This window comes from Amblyomma maculatum, chromosome 1, assembly GCF_055883805.1.
Source record: "Amblyomma maculatum isolate TAMU_Amacu chromosome 1, ASM5588380v1, whole genome shotgun sequence".
NCBI classification, from domain to species: domain Eukaryota; kingdom Metazoa; phylum Arthropoda; class Arachnida; order Ixodida; family Ixodidae; genus Amblyomma; species Amblyomma maculatum.
Window position 1 is genome coordinate 290,834,114 of NC_139344.1, and position 19,706 is coordinate 290,853,819.

Genomic DNA, 19,706 nt, shown 5'->3' on the forward strand with positions numbered 1-19,706 from the left:
AGTCTTTCAGCGCTAGATGCGAAACCATCCATGTAATGTAAATTGCAGAATGCTTGCATGATATAAAGTGTTAGTATACAGTCAAAGTAAATGTTGTAAGGTTGAGTTTTAAATGTTATTACAATTCATATATTAGCAAATGTGTTGTAATATAATACTTACTTTATTTTCAAATAGACGTTATTTTAATGAAATTTTTACATGATATTAAGCTTATTATGAAAACAATAAAAATGTTTTGATATTCATGATACCACTTGTGCTGGAAGTGGTAAAAAGAGGCCAATAAATGACGCAGGTGATACTCGATGCAGTGGCTTACAAATGAGTTCACCTGTTATATCGAAAGTATGCAAGAAACATCTAAAGCGTTAAAGAAGGACACTCTCACTAACGACACATTTAAAGCCCTATAGCGACCCCATTGAGGCTCTCTTTGGGAAAGTAAGGGTAATGTGCGGAAGGGAACGACATGCTAGATGCGAGGGCCGTAACAGCTAGCGGCACTTGACTACATTGTCAAGACGGAGGTTTCATCTGAGAGCAAAATCAAGGCACCTTGCGTCGATGCTAAAAAAAATCATTTCTGCAGTGCCGCAATCTGTAACCGAGGAACTGAAGGAAGTGATGGCATCTCCTATCATCCCATTTTCCACTGTCACATATTCCGGTTTACCTTATGTCGCTGGATATATCGTTAAGTTAATTAACTTCGGGTGTGACGTTCGCGCTATTCTTCTTGAAACTAGCGAAAGAAGCAGCTCCATGTAGTACACTCTTCTACGAGGACAATATTCTAGTGGACTGCATTATCCGAAACCAGAGCTTGTTGCCCTATTGGACAATTTTTTTTTTTTTTTAAAGCTGCCGTGCACCTACTACACACAAATGTTCTCGAAGTACTTAAGACCCTGATTCAATCAGCCCTGGAGAATTCACCATTGAGTTGCCCGGAAGGAATTGACAACAGCCATGTTATAAGGTGCGCTTCCAGGACGTGAAAAAATTTTCAAAATCCTTCTTGTCAATTAATTATGCCTAGAAAGTGACAGGAACGAGAGACCAACTCCTTATGTGCACAATCCATGCAGGAAGATTTTGAGACTGCAAATTTTCTAGCCACAAGTGTCATTTTGATGAACTGATGAATAGGCAGTACGACAATGTGTAACTTTGAAAGTCCATATTTTTTTTTTTTAGTGTTTGCCACTCTTTTCAATTATGCATAACTGTTTATGCACACTTCCTTGATTAAAGGTTATTGCTTATCTATGTATTAAACAGACTACGTCTCTCATACATGTGTGCACGGGCAGAGGCATATTTGTTATTACTTTTGAGTAGCCTTACCATAATATATGTCATGCATGTCCGTCAGTCGCGACTTCATATACATCTTCGGTCTTTCAACCGACAGATATATTTTGAAAAAAAAAAAACATGAGGCGTAACACTACGCGCTCGTTCTGTAGGCGAGTGGGTTCTGCCGAAACGGGCTCTATTCCGAGCATACACGTTTGCAATAACATGCTTCGCATGCTTAGACATCTTCACAGAGCGGAACTTATAGAAAAAATTCGCACCAAAGAACCATTTTCTCAAAAAGAGATGCGCAGCGCGGAGGGCACAGCCAGCGCCATCTGGTGGCACAGCTGGCAAGGTTGCGGGGCAGCAAAACGCGGCACGAACAAAACCGACAAAAAAACATACAAATTAGCCAAATCCGACCTTTTCTCCCTAAAAAAGGTGCTTTTTATGAAGTTGATGGCAAATGTAAAATGTATTAAGCTTGCAGACAAAGCAACTATTATTTTCTCCCGTCAAGAGCAGGCACTATTTTTTATCGCGGATGCGGAGAGCGCAAACAAGAGCTGTAGCTTTGGTAGTGTTGCACTTGATGTATGAAACGGAGTATAGACAAATGAAATTTTAACTACATGCGTAAATTTTTGTTTCTTACTCTGAATCTGAGACGCGCCATGAATTTTCGCCGGTCCTCTTTTGCTCTGAACGAAAACGGTAGCGGTTGACAGAATCTCCACCCAACAGTTCACCATGCACTCACATCAGGTCGCGCTACATCTGCTTAAAGCATTCAAAGGCACATTGAATAGCCTGGTAAATTTATTTTTGTACAAAACTTAGGGGTAAAAAATGTTGGAGTGTACCCGAAGCTTCATTCGACCGTGCACGGCCGCACTGACGAAGGCGAGGGCGCGCGTGAGCGGACTGTATTTTATTCCTCGTACACGATAAATTTTCGATGCTGATTACGGCCTTTGTATAAATCATAAGGGGCGAAATGTCAGGACCAGCCGGTTGCAACTGACACGGGCGAAGCTAAAAGCGAGCGCACGTTTCCCTTGCGCATGAACGGCTGTAGCGGAGGAGCAGCAGCAGTGGGGCGGTGGCGACCCCACCGAGGCGCGGCGGACGGTGGAAACAGACCCCATTGGAGAGGCCGTAAGAGAAGAGAAGTGCGCTCTCCCTCGAGACCGGCCATGGTAGGGCTTAATGTCCCAAAGCAACTCAGGCTATGAGAGACGCCGTAGTAGAGGACTCCTGAAATTTTTACCACCTGGGGTTCTTAACGTGCACTGACATCGCACAGCACAAGGGCGCCCTTCTTTTCACCTTCATCGAAAAGCAGCTGCCGAGGCCGGGATTCGATCCCGCATCTTTGGGAACAGTAGTCGAGCGCCGTAACTACTGCGCCACTCCAGCGGGGCAAACTTCGCAGTAAAAATGTAAACACCATCAAAACTTCAATTATATGATTACACACTAGATGGTATAGCATGTCCGTGATCGACGCGGAAGGGTTCAAAATCGGCGCACAAAGTTATAGTTAGCGGGCTAACGAAACTCAATGGGCATGATAGGGAAAGTTAAAATTTTGAGAGCATTACAAAAACGCAAATAAAGCCTCTGAATAGCACCCCCCCCCCCCCCCCCCATTTTTCGAACCAGGCTTGTGCATCACGCTGGCACTCTGCCAAGTTCGCTCCCTGCCACTGCAGGATCTATGAAAAGTATAGTCAAGCTGCGCAGCATCTTGGCGTACTGCCAATAAATAAGCTGTGGATGCCCGGTCGAAACAGAGGGACCTGCCCCCAGACGCTTTTTTTCTTCTTCAAATTCTTGGACAAAATTGGGAATGGGTTGAGTATGTGAGTGGGTTGACTACGAGACAAATACCGTATCATTTTTCACAATCACAAGTGGCGTCTCAAGCCGATTTCTGTATATCGATTCATCGATATATCGAACTATTTCGCGATCCCCTTTGAGTTCGATATATCAGGGTTCGACTGTATTATGCTCCATGCTCTTCTAGTTTATAAATATTCTTTATTAGGCTAAGCACTAGATGCGTTATACTGCTGCCATCGATGTGCTGTCATTATTTTGACTAGGGTGGCCCCTATACTGTGTATGCGCAACACACAACATGAAATCGCCCCGCTGTGTCTGACAGTCGCTGAATGCACCGACTCATATTTTTAATAGGCCGGACGATTAATGACCCACTGAGCAGCAAAACCGTGTTGAGCTAAATTTGATGGCAAAACATTGAGGCAGCCCATTTGGAGCAGTTTTGGAGCAATATTGCATTTTAGAGCAGGATGGAGCAGGAAAAGCAGCTTGGAGCAAATGGAGCAGCACTTCCACCCCTGCTCAGGTAAAAAAAAATATAAAAATGCTCACACATTCCACAACGCGAGATGCCGCATGTGAACCCTGCTGTGAATGAGCCTGAAAGTTTGGGGCCAGAACACTCATGACGATGACGACAAAGCACGACAGTATCGGTGGAGACGGCCAAAAACAACATGCGATCGTCAAAAAAAAAAAATAAAAAAAATCAATGGGCAAAAACAGTTCTTTCATCAACTACCGATACCCCCAGAAACTACCGCACGGAGAATGTACGCTTTTCGCTATTCTAAAAGCTGCGAGACTCTCGGGGAAATGAATTCCAGGAAAGAAGTGTCTTGTCCCTTGCTTTCTCGGGGCAAATATGCAAACAGTCAAGGGCGACGCAACACAAGCGACAGTGTCATCGCCATTAATGCGCATTTTAGGCTAGGCGGCGCAAATGCTGCCCAATACAAAAGGTAGAGCCATTACTATTTATCCATCTTTTAAACGGGCCACAGTTCGCCATTTTGCAAGAAGCATGTGGTTGGTGTAGTCATGTGTTCTACAGTGGGGAAGTACGAGAGTTACACGGCTGCATTCAAACTGAAAGCTGTGCAGTACGCACTGGAGCACGGAAACCGTGCTGCAAGCAGACATTTCAGTGTTGGAGATACCAGCATTCACTACTGGCGAGATCAGCAGGTAAAACTTCAGGCCACTAACAAGTCACGATAAGTCTTCCGCGGCGCAAAGTCCGGAAAGTATCCGCAAGTGGAGGAGCAACTCGTTCAGCACATACATAGGGTGTCAGCAAACCACTATTTTCAAAATCCCTGACTTTTCCAGGTTTTCCCCAATTATTTCAGTTCGAATTACCTGACGAGTGAAGAGGCTCAAAAATGTAGCTGCTGATAATGAGCATAGACGGATAATTCACAACAAAAAACTTAATCATATTATGCAATTTACAATAGTGAAAAGGCTGTCATGAGTGTTAGACTTTTTGGATCATACCAGTTGGGAAACTCCGCTTCAAAAAGTGACAAGTTTTTGTATACATTTTTTCGAGTGATGACGACGAGCAGGGGCTATTCCCTTTGTAACGGGCAGATACGGCATACATATCTAACCAGTAAGATAAACAAAACAAAACAGAAAAATAGAGAAAAAGGACAATTATAAAGAAAAGAAGATAGGCCCTTATGAATCGTCGCACCATCTAGAAGCAGTCAACAGAAGCTTTTTGCTATTGGCGTCTTTGCGTTTTGGAAACCACTTTGTCTTTCTTTCATTTTGGTTAACTCTAAAAAGTGATACCTCAGAATTTTTGCTACTTCAATCCTTTCCAGGTGATGAGCATTTATTAAAACTCTGACTTAGATGCAGTTTTCTAACGGCTGCTGGCACCACCACTATTCGTATACACCCGAATTTTTGCCAATCTAAACTGCCATTTTTTTATTTATCAGCCCTATGGGATGTTTTGCAACTGGTAGTATTGAAGAGCTCTGATGTTAATGGCCGTTAAGAACATAAAAACTTTACTGAAAATTAAAAGCGCACTGATGCCAGCCGCACAGCACACGAGCCACCTACCCCACAAACAGTTGAGCCAATCCAATGCAATATGGCTGCGCGTGCATGCGCTTGGCGACACAGTCACGCTAGCTGCTGCGGTTATTCCTGCTTTTTGTCAAGTACTACTCCCACGCAACGCTTCCGCATATTTTATTGGGTACCCACCTCAGGTGCTTATTGGTTCTTTTATTGTGGCAGCTCAGCCATGCGCTGCCGTCAAAGTAATGTGTTGCGCCTCGCCTTGCGGCCGCCACGGCTGCCGCGCTGGCGAGACAGCGCCAAAAAAAATTAATCTGCATTAATAATATAACTTGCTCTGCGTCAGCTTAAAATGAAAATGCACGGCAGAGTACATGCGATTTTCCATGACTTGGGAAAAAGTTTTGATGGTGACATTTCACTGATTTTTTCCCAAGGCATAAAATTTCCCTGACAATTCCCAGTTGCTGGACTACATACGGCGCCTCTGACAGGACAAGTTGTGCCATGTCTCTCGAAATAGTGCAGACTGAGGCACGCAGAATTGCCAGAGCGCAGGGCATTGAAGCGAAAGATTTTAAAGGGACACTGCAGCACTTTTTGCAAAAAATCAGGCTCTGAGCAGAAGCCTACCGTTTTTTATGCTGCAAACTCGAATATCAGATTGAAATTAGGCAGAAAAAAGCCGAAATAGCCTGTTTTCAGCAGAAATATGCAGCCCAAGCGACAGGGCTCACCGCGGGTCACGCCGCCACCTGTGATTGGCCAAGACGTCGCGTGACGAAATTTAAGGACCGGGGAAGCTGCCGATGGCGCTCCTTCGCTGGGCTGCATGCTGATCACAGCTCTCTGCAAATTTATGAATGTCATTATGGCCCGCCATTTCCACTCGAATGACAACTGAGATTTTCACCGCATGTATCCGTACCAAATGCACCCACAAACAATGCGGCACTTCAGTTGTGGGGAGCGTAGGTTTGGCCTGAAAACTTGCTTTGGTTAGAGTAAGGCATTTTGAAAAGTAGTGTATGTCATTATTAGCAGAAACTACATGGCTTTCAGCGAAACCTTCGGCGCACATATTCCTGGGCAGGAAGGGCAGTGAACAATGCAGTAGCCGACTACCTCCTTCTCAAGCCTCCCCCCACTAGTAATTTAATTTGCATCCCTAAACAAGACAGGCGATCGCGAGATTCCACACCGTGAACAGATCGAAATCAATGCTAAATGCAATGGTTCACATGCAAATGAGACCTGAATAGTCAGAAAGTAATGGAACTACGAATTACAAGCCTTACCTCCCTTTTCTTCCTTTAATAAGCGCGATTCTAGGAAATGGTGACTGGCACGAGTCCTTTTGTGCGAGGAAATAAAAGGAACCGCGTCATGGTTTAGCCATGCCTTTTAGACAAAGCCCTATTGAAATCGCATTAGGAACAAACTGCATGTAGTCACAGTCACGAAAATGCATCGAGTAGAATGTTTCCTTTGGTCGGCATGAATTTATCTCTCTTCTCAGTAGCATCGCATTACGCAGTGACTTTTGACACGAAAGACGGCATCGTCGCGTCCACAGATGTTCGTGCATCCGAACACATGTAGAGCTGTGTTGTATCAGGTGCACAGTCGACGTGTTTTGTACGTTTGCAACACACGCAAGACGAGAAACAGCGCGCGCTGAAAGCTCCCTCCGTTGGCTCTGAATGCCTCCGGCTCCTCAAAGTGAAGTCATCACGAACCGAGAAGAGAGGTTTCTCTCACCACTTTCCACCTCTGCAACAGTCGCGCAGGGCGCGGGAGATTTGAATTGCGCGCTTTAAGTCGGCGATTGCACAGATGTTTTATGCACAATCGAAAAAACCTCACAGACATGATCAACAGATCATCATCATCAGCCTGACTATACCCACTGCAGGGCAAAGGCCTCTCCTATATTTCTCCAATTCAGTTCTGTGCTAGCTGCATCCACTTCACCCCTGCGAACTTCTTAACCTCAGCCACCCACCTAACTTCCTGCCGCCCCCTGCTAAGCTTTCCTTCTCTTCGAATCCAGTTTGTTACCCTAAACGACCATTGGTTATCCTCTCTTCACACTACATGGCCTGCCCATGCCCATTTCTTCTTAATTTCCACTAGAATGTCAGAAACTTGAATTATTTCTCTGACCCACTCTGCATGCTTCCCATCTCTAAATGTTACCCCTACCATTTTTCGTTCCATAGCCCTCTGCGTTGTATGCAAATTAAGTAGAACCCTCTTGATTAGCCTCCACATTTCAGCCCCATAGGTGAGTACAGGTAAGATCATCATTCATCATCAGCCTGACTATACCCACTGCAGGGCGAAGGCATCTCCCATATTTCTCCAATTAAACCGGTTCTGTGCTAGCTGCATCCACTTGACCCCTGCAAACTTCTTAATCTCATCCGCCCACCCAACTTTCTGCAGCCTCCTACTACGCTTTCCTTCCCTTGGAATCCAGTCTGTTACCCTAAGCAACCATCGGTTATCCTCTCTTCAAACTACATGTCCTGCCCATGTCCATTTCTTCTTCTTAATTTCCACTAGAATGTCAGTAACTTGAGTTATTTCTCTGACCCACTCTGCACGCTTTCTATCTCTTAATGTTACCCCTACCATTTTTCGTTCTATAGCCCTCTGCGTTGTCCTCAACTTAAGTAGAACCCTCTTGGTTAGCCTCCACGTTTCAGAACAGGTAGGATGCAACTGTTGTATCCTTTCCTCTTGAGCGATACCGGTAAAGTGCTAGTCATAATCTGCGAGTGCTTGCCAAATGCGCTCCATCCCAATCTTATTCTTCTTGTTATTTCCTTTTCATGGTCCAGATCTGCGGTTACTACCTGTCCTAAGTAGACATATTCGCCTACTACTTCCAGTGCTTCGCTACCTAACGTAAACTGCGGCTCCTTCCCGAGGATGTTGAACAGTCTTCTGCATATTGATTTTCAAGCCTACCTTTCTACTTTTCCTGTCTAGGTCACCAATCATTATTTGCAGTTCATCCCCCGAGTTACTTAGCAAGGCAATGTCATCAGCAAATCGCAGATTACTGAGGCATTCTCCATATACCCTTATCCCTAGCTGCTCCCATTCCAAGTCTCTGAATACTTCCTCTAAGCAAGCTGTGAATAGTACTGGGGAGATTGTGTCTCCTTGCCTAACACCTTTATTTATGGGAATTTTGTTACTTTCTTTATGCAGAACTATGTTTGCTGTGCAGCCACTATATATATCTTCCTGCACTTTCCCATACGGCTCGTCTACCCCGATTTCACAATGCCTGCATCACCGCTGAGGTTTCTACTGAGTCAATGCTTTTTCATAATCAATGAATGCCATGTATAAGGGCTGGTTATATTCAGAGCATTTTTCTATCACCTGGTTGATGGTATGGATATGATCGATAATAGAGTACTGTTGCCGAAAGCCTGCTTGATCATTTGCTTGATTGCAGACTAAAGTTGTCCTGATTCTATTTTACCTTAGTAAATACCTTATACGTAACCGACAGTAAGCTGATTGATCTAATTTTTAAGGTGCTTAGCGTCCCCTTTCATATGAATGAGGATAATGTTTGCATTCTTCCATGGTTCCGGTACCGTCGATGACACCAGGCACTGCGTATACAGGGTGGCCAGTTTTTCTAGCACAATATCCCCCCCGTCCTTCAACAGATCTGTAGTTATCTGATCCTCTCCAGGTAAGATGCAACTGTTGCATACCTTCCCCTTGAGCGATACCGGTAAGCTGCTAGTCATAATCTGCGAGTGCTTGGCAAATGCGCTCCATCCTAATCTTATTCTTCTTATTTCCTTTTCATGGTCTGGATCATATTCGCTTACTACTTCCAGTGCTTCGCAAATAATCTACTTCAAAAATCTATAATATTTGCACTGCTGTAGTGTCTCTTTAAGGCAAGTTCCGGATGGACAACTCGCTTCATGCCACCGATGCTGCATCATGCAAGAGCCTATTTAAGTCTAGGCTTCAAAAATGCAACGTGATGTACTTTCCCAGTCTTTTCCCTCCATACTTCTACACAAGCATGGCACACCACTACAGGATGCCTTCCACACACCTTCCCGAAAGGCTGCACTACCTTGGGGGATGCTTTCTTGATGATACAGAAAAGGCAGGACCACATTGTGCAAGCACCACGGGGATAAAGCTGAGACGAAAAGGTTCCCACATGTAATGCCGCCATTATCAAACTGATCACTGTGGCCTGCATAGTTTTTCCCCCGCGATGTCAAAATTGAGTGAAGTTTGGATTGGAGACTTAAAAACTGCGGTAGATAACGCAGCTTTACAAAATTTTCACGATCTTTTTCAAGTTTTGAAACACTTTTCAAACAATGTTTGGGGCTTATGTAGGACAACTGTGGATCATGTTCCAGAGGAGACGCTCCGAGTTTCGGTTTGAAAGTTCGGTTTTCGACTGTCTCTTCAGCTTCAAGTTGCAAGATCAAAGCATTCAAAGTAAGAAGCTGCTCGTAACAAAGACGCTTGCACTCTCATGCATCGTGATGGAACCTTCATGCGTTGTGTGCAAGGCAAAAGCTCCAAAAAGATTCGACATATTGCCTCACGCACATGTGAGCAACCGCGCCGCATTGAACTTGCATTTGGAAATTTCATGGCAGGTTTTTCTTTCCACTACGAGAGCTATACCAGAACTATGGACAGTAAGGCGTGTGAACAAAAACATCCCGAGAGAAATAACAGCAAGCGAACTGATCGTTTTATTTTTATTCACCGATTTTCTTGTGAGAACAGCCGGACTGGTTCAACGCTATGGGTTTACCCCCGTTTCATTTAGAACACGCTGTTCTGCTCACAGCATTCTCAACCGTCGTTTATAAAAGAACACAGCGCAGCTAAAGTGAACAATAAACACACAAGCGATCACTCTTTGACGTTTGCTGTGCCGAGCGCTGGCCATCCGGAATAAGCCAGGAAGAGGGTGAGATGCGTGCGTGCTCGACGGACGAAATGCACGCGCTTAGCGTGCATTTCGTCCGTCATGCTAGCTGGCCTTAAGATAACCACACAAAACAATCTTGACTCCTATAAGACCTCACAATAGATACACGACGCAACATACCATCCCAAAAGTTCCGGACGCGAAGATTTTGACGTTTGCAGCAGCTACTCTACTGCAGCCGTCGATGTCGGATAGCTGCGCGCCGCCATCTTCCAACGATCTTAGTTGCCAGTTTCAAACCTTGTTCATCGGCCAGGTTTAACAAGCAAGTCATCTGGCAACCATCAAACAGTTTGATGATGGCGACTCGAATGCATTGGCTGAACGGGCAGCTTTCCCTCTAGAGTTTTTGTATTAGCTCTATGGCAAGCACACATAATTTGATATCGACATCAAGCGTACAACACGTCACATTGCTCACTTGATGCTCAAAAACTTGGCGATTTCCACTGACTCAAAAAGCATTATTGCAAGATGGCAAAGTTGCCTGTGCCCTACATTAGTGTACCTGCTCATGAAGTTTGCAAAAGTCATGCTGCAGATGCAGTGAGATAAGAGAACCGCACTTTGTGGGACACCTAAGAGTAGGAAAGAAAACAAAAGCTATAATGGGAAAAAAAAAGCTGATGTGGGGTACAGTGAGAAAGATGAAACAAACACCCAATCCCATTTCCAAGAAAGGCGATGCTAGCTGGTTCCATGCTCTCAGTCTTTAGCTCACTTGACACGTAATGCAGTTATCCCCACTCTGGAAAGCTAATATTATTGACTGTTTCCATGCAATAAATTTATTTGGACACACAATTAGCATACTTGTGTTCAGCTTCTGATAAGATAAACTAAACTTGGCATTATCTTACTGCCTCAAATGATATTTTGATAAGCAAGTGGGCACTGTACAAATGACACACAAGAAAGATGAGCACTGTAACAATTAGCCCTTTACAAGCTGTGCCATGGAGATGTGGTGGCCTCTGTAACGAGAGCTCCCCTGGGCTGTTGTGTGCGCCTGACATCAGCATGGTGGAAGCAGTTTGCAACAGCCCAGAGAGGAGGTGTTTTCACATCCTCCTTGCTCGGTTCAAAGGTCTCGCAGGCTAAAAGCTGGAACCACAGCTGCTTGTTTTTCATTATATTCTGAAAAGTGGTGCAGTCGGCAAGCGCTCGTCATCGATCAAACCACACAAGGCAGTACAAACGCTACAGACACTCAGTGTGAGAGAAGAAATTGGCCCTTTGGAAAGCTATGCAAGAATGCACGCTAATTTGCGCTCATGGAGCATGGATGTGAAGGAAAATTCTCTGCGGCAACAGCCTGCCCACCTGCATGCATGCGAACAATTCCGTCAGGTCCAGAAACTGCAGAGGCCGGCAGCCGAGGCAGACTCGAGACAAAGTTTAAAGATATGCAAGCAGACGAGACGGTTTAAATGCATATACCGACAAACGTGTGGACAGTGTGAGGGAAAAAATCCACGTGTGCGTGATAACCGGAAGGCTACGAACCAAACATCAGCCAATGATGTTTTCATGGGCGGGGTGCAGTCTCCAAACTCTTCAGTTTCTTTCTTGATCTCCGACGATAAAGGAGAAGGAGGGACTGAAGCGGAAGTTTTCTATTCTTACACTTGGAGCAATGAAATCCCCAGAAGTTTTTGTTTTATCATTGTTCATGTGTAGCTTGCTCATGGAAAGCCTAGCATGACAACGAAATGAGCTATGGGTCTGTAAATGCTTTTAATATTTACAGTAAAGCCCGTTAATTTGAAAAACTAGATAATTAGAAAAGCCCATCCGGTCCAGTCAACCATATATACTATTCTATGACGTGAAATTCTCGTTAATTTGGACAAATTTGGCCGCCTTTCAGTTAATTCGGACAGGTGGCAGAGCTTGCATGCTTAGAGAGCAGCCATGAGAGTCTCAGAGGTGAGGTGATAATGGTGGCGATGATAGCGGGAACAGCGCTAATGTTCAACCGAAATGAAAAGACCATTCTCATCGCTGTAACTATCAGCCAAGAAGGCATGACAAGATGCTTTCTCGTTTTTTTATTGCGCGGCTACGACTCGCTATTTTTTTATTTGCATATTTGCCATGGAGTGCGACTGTCACATGTGTGGAGAGCGTTCTCCCGACAGCACTGCATTCTTCGGCTCCTGCGATGGTCACCGCGGCCCCAACGAAGCGGGCGAAGTACGTGGTCAAGGGCTTGGCAGAAAAAGTAGAAATACTGAAGGAAGGAATTCCGCAACAGGCCATAATGACAAAGAGAAGCACGCTTAGCTCTTACATCAAAAATGAAACTCAAATTTTGGAGGCTAACAATGGACAACAGTTCTCCGTAAGCGGAAGAGACTCCGAATGGCAGCGCACCTGAAGCTAGAAGAAGCACTGCTTTGATGGATTGCAGATGTGCGAAATTCCCCTAATCTGCGCACAAGCAGAGAAGTACGCCCTAATGATGGACATTGAAGGTTTCAATGCATCAGAAGGGTGGTTGGACCATTTAAGAAGAGGCATAATTTAGTCTTTTGCAGCGTCTACGGTGAAAAAGGTGATGTGGATGAAAGTGTCAAAAAAAGATTGGAGAAGTGACCTTCTGAGACGTCTTGCTGCCTATGAGCACTGCAATGTTATTAAATGCAGATGAGATAGCGCTCTTCTACAAGGCTCTGCCAGATAAGATACTCGCTTTTAAAGAAGACCCTTGAGTCGGCGGCAAGTGGAGCAAGCATGGGGTGACAATTTGGCTCGGAGTTAATATGACCGGCACGGAGCGGCTGCCGCTGCTCATTGAAAAATCACAGAAACCGCAGTGCTTCAAGAACATAAAACAGCTGCCCCTAGAACAGCGATCTAAAAAAAAAGGCTTGCATGACATCCGAAATATTTCAAGCTTGCCTACGCCAACTGGGCAGTAGCTTTTCTGCGGGGAAAAAAAAAACAAGGTACTGCTTGTCCTCGACAATTGCAGAGCACACAACATGTTGGGACTGGAAAACATCGAACTGCTTTTTCTGCCTCCTAATACCACTGCTTCCCTCTAACCCATGGAATAATTCAGTACCTGAAAACCCTGTACCACGAGCAGGTGCTTGACCTTATGCAAGTATGACCTCTCTTCTTAGTACATGTTTGAAGCAACACACCACTTGCAGTTATTGCAACACTGTGGTTTCACTGAGGGTGTTAACATCACCGATGTGAATGACCTGGATACCAACTACGAGGAAGAGAGACTATACAAGCATTCTGCCATCCAAAGCTCGACTGTGTGATTATGTCACAATTGACAGTAATGTTGCCATTGCCAGCCATTTCAGTGAAATCGCTGAGAAGAGACGACGATACTTGTGGTGGACTGCCGTGCCACACTGTGGCCGAGGCTGTTGAGGCTCTGAGTGTTCTGGAAGACGTGCAGACAGTGTGCGCGCACTGCATCATTTGGCAGAAGTGCACAAAGTAGTAGTTGCGAAGCAAGTTTCCCGCAGAAAGCAGGCAACAATAACAGATTGCTTCAAAAAATAAAGGTATGTTGATGTGCGGCCTTTGTTGTTGTATTAACCCCTCTCGATAACTCGGCATTCGGTTAATTCAAAAAATATCCTCCAGTCCTGCAAAATCCGAATTAACGAGGTTTTACTGTACTAAGAAGTGCAAATTAAATCAAGACATTCTTCCTTATTTTTACCTTATCCATTCTTCTTAACAGATATGATTTGCACCTTCTCCTAATGTTCAGGATGCACCATGGCGTAATTATAAGTTAACAAAAAAATGTGAGCCTAGATTGTAAATCGGAGACTGTGTCAATACAAAGCACATTTCAACAATTATAGCAAAACAAATGGCATTTAAATCCGTGCACCCACTGCTATGCTGCTCTTTCCACAAGCAAGGTAAGCTCAAAACAAACTTTTGAGAAAAAAAACCTGAAAGTTCTAAGTGGCTATGTATGTTAAACTGTCTATACATTTATTGCAACATTTAAAATTTGTCTTGGGGTGAAATATCTCAGTACAACATAGAGTGAGTGTTATAGATGCTGAAAAGCTGTTTTCTTTCTTTCATCTTTTTCATATTCGACAATGGCACTCTTTTTTACAGAAAAAATAACAAAAAACTATTTTAATGTGTCGCTAGATAGCATACAATATAAAGAATACAACATAGGAACTACTTTCTTGATTAAGGCATTATTAGTGATTTACAACTTTAAGTATGATGTAGGGAAAAGTGTGTTATGAGCAATTTAGAGTTTAGGGTAACAAAAAATTAGCAAGCACAAAATGAGAAATTTGTTCTCGACACTGTATAGTTTTAACACTCAGGAGCATGCTGCAATAAAAATTATTTCTTTATCTGCCCTAGGTACAAAGACATCGTTCTTGTAAACTAGTAAACCATCAAAAATTTGTGTTTTGAGAAAGCGGAGAGAAAAAAATGAACAGATATGGAAATTATTGAGCTCGTTCGCACCTTATAAAGATTAATGACCCAGAGTGTGAATTAATTAGTTGACGTGTAGGAGATGGTTTCCACAATGTCATTTGCAAAAAGTAGCCTTTTTTCGTGATGTTTGGCACATCCTGAGGACTAGTGCACTTTACCTCATTTCATCATTCAAATGGCAGCAAGGAAAGTGGGCCGCAATTCTTTACATTTTTTTGGCGTGAAAACTATTCAGATGACATTGGTGGGCATTTTGGAGCAGGCAGCATGCCATCTTAGAGCAATAAAAAGAGAGTTATGAAGCGGTCTAACAATGTTCAGCTTCTAGGGTTCTTAATGCTTCGCTTTGCTGTGCTCCACCGGCGACTTATAAGGGCGAGAGAAGGTGCTATGTCATGTGCACAGAACAATTTTTTCTCAATCTCTCCAAACGCTTGCGGCTAGTTTCAAAATTTATAAATATTTATTATCCGCCACGCTCCTCTAAAGTATGAAAATTTCACTTATATTAGGCCAAGCACAAATTACATTATGCCTCTGCCACCGGTGTGCTGCCAATACTTTAACTATCATTGCCCCTAAAGCGTGGACATGCAGCCACCAACCTGTTCTGCTTCTCATCAACGCATTTTTTGTAAGCAATACCATTAATGGCCCACTGTGCAGCCAGCCCATGTTCTGCTAAATTTGAAATCCCTTACTGCATGAATTTTCTTTTTCTGCCCAAAAAATTTGTGTGCTCCATTCATGATGCGCCTATGTCAACCTTGGTTTTGAGAAAAACGATGCAGTTGCAATAATTTTGCAAAATATTGAGTATCATATATAATACACCATGTAGTTGGGGTAATTTTGTGAAAATATAGAATTTCTCAGAAGCAACTCCTGAACGAGATTTACATAACTGATAACAAACAATTTCATGGCAAAAAAACTTTTTTTAGAGTTCCAAACAGACAGGATCTAAAGAAATTATGACTGTAGCACACGGCGCCCATATGCAACTTTGGTATTTCCTGCAAAGCTTTCTCAAGGGAAGACCTTCGCAACGTCCTACTAACTAGAGAATGTCTTTTTGCACTTTCACTGTGACTACCACAGGAGCCAACTTTCGGGTCTGTCATACACTGTAATACCCCTACTTTGACTAGAAATCGGTAGCTAATAAGGAAGTAATCTCAACTCGCAAAAGTATGTAAAATCAGTCGAGTGCAGTGAATTTATTTCCAGCTTATGAAATTGTGAAACACCATAAAGTGACGAAAATGACCTTAACTGCATGGTGTGTACTATATCTGATACAAGAGTAAATATCCTTATCACAATTTAGCCTAAAGGATTGCACAGGTGATGCTGTAACCAGACACAATAAATGCCAATTTTCTGGAAGCGCTGCTTCTAGTCAGAGTGAAAAAAATGTTCTTTCTACCTATCGAATTTCTGCAAGAAATAAAAAATGCCACCTTCTTGCACATTTGGAATAAAAATAACTAAATAATTAAGTCTGGAGGTTTAGTTACTGTGCACAGGAATTCTAAACAGTACACACTGTGGTACTAAATAATCCAAATTTATTTTCTTGTTCAGAAAAATTTAGCACAAAGGTAATTTACTGTATCCTATATGATACACTATGTGATAAAGGGTTAATGGCAAAACATCGTTTTGGTGATACTGTGCTTTGAAGCAGGATGGAGCAGCCCTGCCACCTTCGAGAAGGTGAAATTTTACACACGAATATAATACTCCAGACTACTATGGCTCCAGGTCACACATACAAAGGTGAGAGTAAATCCATGGCTGAAATTTCGGATGGGTCACATCTGATACTGCTATTTATCCACCTCATTTACGGGTTATACATCACAAGCACAAGGTGGCAGAACTCTGAAGCATAGACTGTGCTTAGTGTAAAAACCTTGGCAGTACTAGCAGCCTCATAATGGCACCTAAAATAGCTCATGCTTACTTTTAATCTAATTCCAGACCAGTGTTTCTCAAACAAATCCCCCAATGAAAAGGCCACGCAAAAGCTTTGGCCCCGCTAGACAGTACTGCGGGGTTAAAAACATGTTCAAAGCCCAGTTTGGTTTCTCAAAGCGAAAGAAACGCAAGTGGGGTGCAGCAATAGAGAGCGTGTGCGAGAGAAAGAGCATCCTATGGCATTTGTTGATAGCCTGAATCGCTTGTAGCATCATGCATACCAGCATTGCCTCTGCTTATCAAGTGCATGCTTTTTAGAGGCCATTTTAAGCTTCAATCCGGAACTGCCCCTCCCAACCGATAAGGGGTCCCAGACAATCATTGCTGGTGTAAACAATAAAGCATTGCCGCAACTACCAACGGCGTGCCGGCAGTAGTCTTTAGGGCCTTTTATACAGCAGTTCCTTTTTCGCATCTGGGCTTTCCATCGAAAGCCAAAGTTTGTGGACACAGCTGCTATGCCATACAGAGCAACCACGTGGCAGAACACCATAGAGCCCATTATTACCTCAGACTAAATTTTTCAGCACATTATGCAAATTTTATGTTCACAGCTCTGCCCAAGGTTTAGATCCTACAATTTGTTCCTGATGTGCATCTACAAAGAGTGCCATGATATGGCAGCACATTCTCCTCCTGCCTCATGCATGGCTGCAACAAGCAACCACTTTAATGGGCAGGTTTAACTATGTTTTATTACTTTTTCACATATGATAGATTTATTTTACCCCACTTGTAATTTACGTACTTGATATTCAATACCTTGGCCTCGAATGCGTAAGTTCTCCTTTTCAATAATGGAATATTCCTTTTCAATAATGGAATCGGGCCATTTTTGCTGCTATGATATTGGATGAGCAATAAAATTTTCTGGAATGTTGTAAACTTATTTTGCAACATATTTGTCAAACTGATGTATCATTCACAAGCCCAAAATGATTTATTAGCATCCAAAATTTGGAACATCGAAGCATAAACTTTGACACACTACATGAATGTGAGCAATCTGCTAACCTTACTGGTGACAAATGCATGCAATTATGACCCAGTCCGAACAGAAATTCAAGCCACTGTAGTTCAGCATTTAGTTGATTATACTGAAATGCACAAGGCTCCCTCTAACATCAAACAAGTGAAGGCTACAAATGACAATGAACTTCACAAAATGGAATACAATGTCACGCAGCAGAACATTTTTGAAGTGTCAAGACAGTTTCTAAATGGTATGAATAAAAGTGCATTAATTCGGTTGCTCAGACAATTGGTACAGCTAACAATGTGAAAACTAATAAGCACTTCATTCCACCTATTCTTTGCCACAGGTACTGCAGTGACAAAGTGTCACTGAAGCACTTGTGAGTTTACAAGTTGTCACTGCAGTACACCTCCGGAAACACGCCACCAAATTCAGCTCGCGCAAGGAAAGTTTAATTGCCACGCAAAGCGGTAAACGAGATAAAATTTACCCCCGCGGATTCGAGCACTCATACTGTGAGCACTTCACTCATAATACGAAAGCAGCCAAAGGAGGAACACAAGCAAAACCAACGTAACCACTTCTAGACCACCATCAATCACAAATGGTGGAATGGGTGCAAAATACCGCCCAAAATATAGGTCACAACGTCTAACTAGGAGGCATAAAATGCTGTCTAGTCGCAAGACCACCATATAACGCATAATAAAGCTCGAAGAAATAATGAGCCTTGCAAAGAATGAATAGGACGTAAACAAATAAAAAATGGCACCTGTCACAGTGATCAACAGCTGCAGAAAGAAGCGCGGCTATCGTGCATACAACTTTTCAAACATCGCCGGGTAACGGGTTGACAAGTCAATAATCGCGCGAAGCAGCTCTCGAAGCGAGGTCGAGGCAGCTGCAATCAAATAGCGTTTCATGCGCCGTCGGCACCGAGACGGGAAGAAAAACTGTAAGCCCAAATATGAAAACGACCAGATCTCAGTTTGAATGGCTTTTGAGTCAATAATTCATTACTGTTAGGCCTAGAATCGTCGGCTAAAGAACTAGGCTGCACGTTACGAACCGCGTACGAAAACGTTCGATGTCCGACAGAGCTGGTAACGTCAAGACAACCCCAAAAATCTGCGACACTATCGTCACGAACTTCAGCGCTGATCGTTACGCACACATCCTAACACGAAAACATCGCATCATCAAACACAAAAACTTCGGCGATCGCGTCTTTCATTAGGGTTAACACCAGCCAAGCTGACAAAGCTACCCAAGTATCAATATACCGAAGAAAAACAAACAGTTACTCACCTCGTGAATGATCTTGCAGCCTTTCACTTGCCCCATTTGTCCGAACACAGCTACAAGAAGCTCTTCCGTCACTGCTATGTCCAGGTTCCCCACGTAACTGCAAGTTTTGGAAAGGAAGCGACACGTTGAATAACACATGGAGATCTGCGGCAAATGACCGAGAGGCCGGCAGCTAACACCGGCCCTCGAACGTGGGCAATATCGACAAGTACTCACAGTGTACGTGGCTGACAGTCATTACCCTGGTCCTGTAAGTCAGAGAACGTGACATCAAACACAGCACATAAAACGTAAATTCACGAAATTTTCAACAATTCCAACTACCTTGTTTGCCATTATGGCGTCAGTCGACTAAACCTACAACCAAAGCGCATGCGCCACGCACAGCATTGTGGGTTAACGAGCTCCGAGCCCCGCCAAAACGACGTGGCGCTTCGGTAGCTCTGAAGTCTAAAAACGGTTTCGATTCCGGTTCAACGGTAGCATGGCTGAAGTTTCGTTTCCTTCAATGCTAGCCAACTGCTGTAATAAACACAGCTTTCTGCATGCCATCACCTGCAGTCATGGTGCAAATAAATGCTGCATAAAAAACAATTGAAAATGCTCGTTGACTGCATAAATTGTTTCCCGCCTCAATGAGTCACGACAATAAACAACGTCTCAGCGGCCGCCTTCCGTGCACCACGAAAAGGAACAGCAAACGAAGCTGCTGTAAATGTTGTGGCGATTGATTTGCAAATAATGGTAATCGTAAAACAACAAAATTACGGGACAATCAGA

General features: G+C 43.5%; 1 protein-coding gene across 2 annotated transcripts in view; it reads right to left on the reverse strand.

The window, feature by feature from the left end:
* Rox8 (TIA1 cytotoxic granule associated RNA binding protein Rox8) overlaps positions 1 to 19,330 on the reverse strand; it is a 240,413-nt gene extending 221,083 nt beyond the window's left edge. For both annotated transcript variants that reach the window (XM_084591576.1, XM_084591575.1), the window contains exons 1-3: positions 19,251 to 19,330; positions 19,143 to 19,174; positions 18,927 to 19,023 (exon numbers count right to left, since the gene is read on the reverse strand). In XM_084591576.1, the coding sequence (XP_084447702.1) occupies positions 18,927 to 19,023; positions 19,143 to 19,174; positions 19,251 to 19,262 (141 nt within the window). In that variant the 5' untranslated portion in view covers positions 19,263 to 19,330. The remainder of the gene's footprint in view (positions 1 to 18,926; positions 19,024 to 19,142; positions 19,175 to 19,250) is intronic.
* Positions 19,331 to 19,706: the final 376 nt, after the last annotated feature.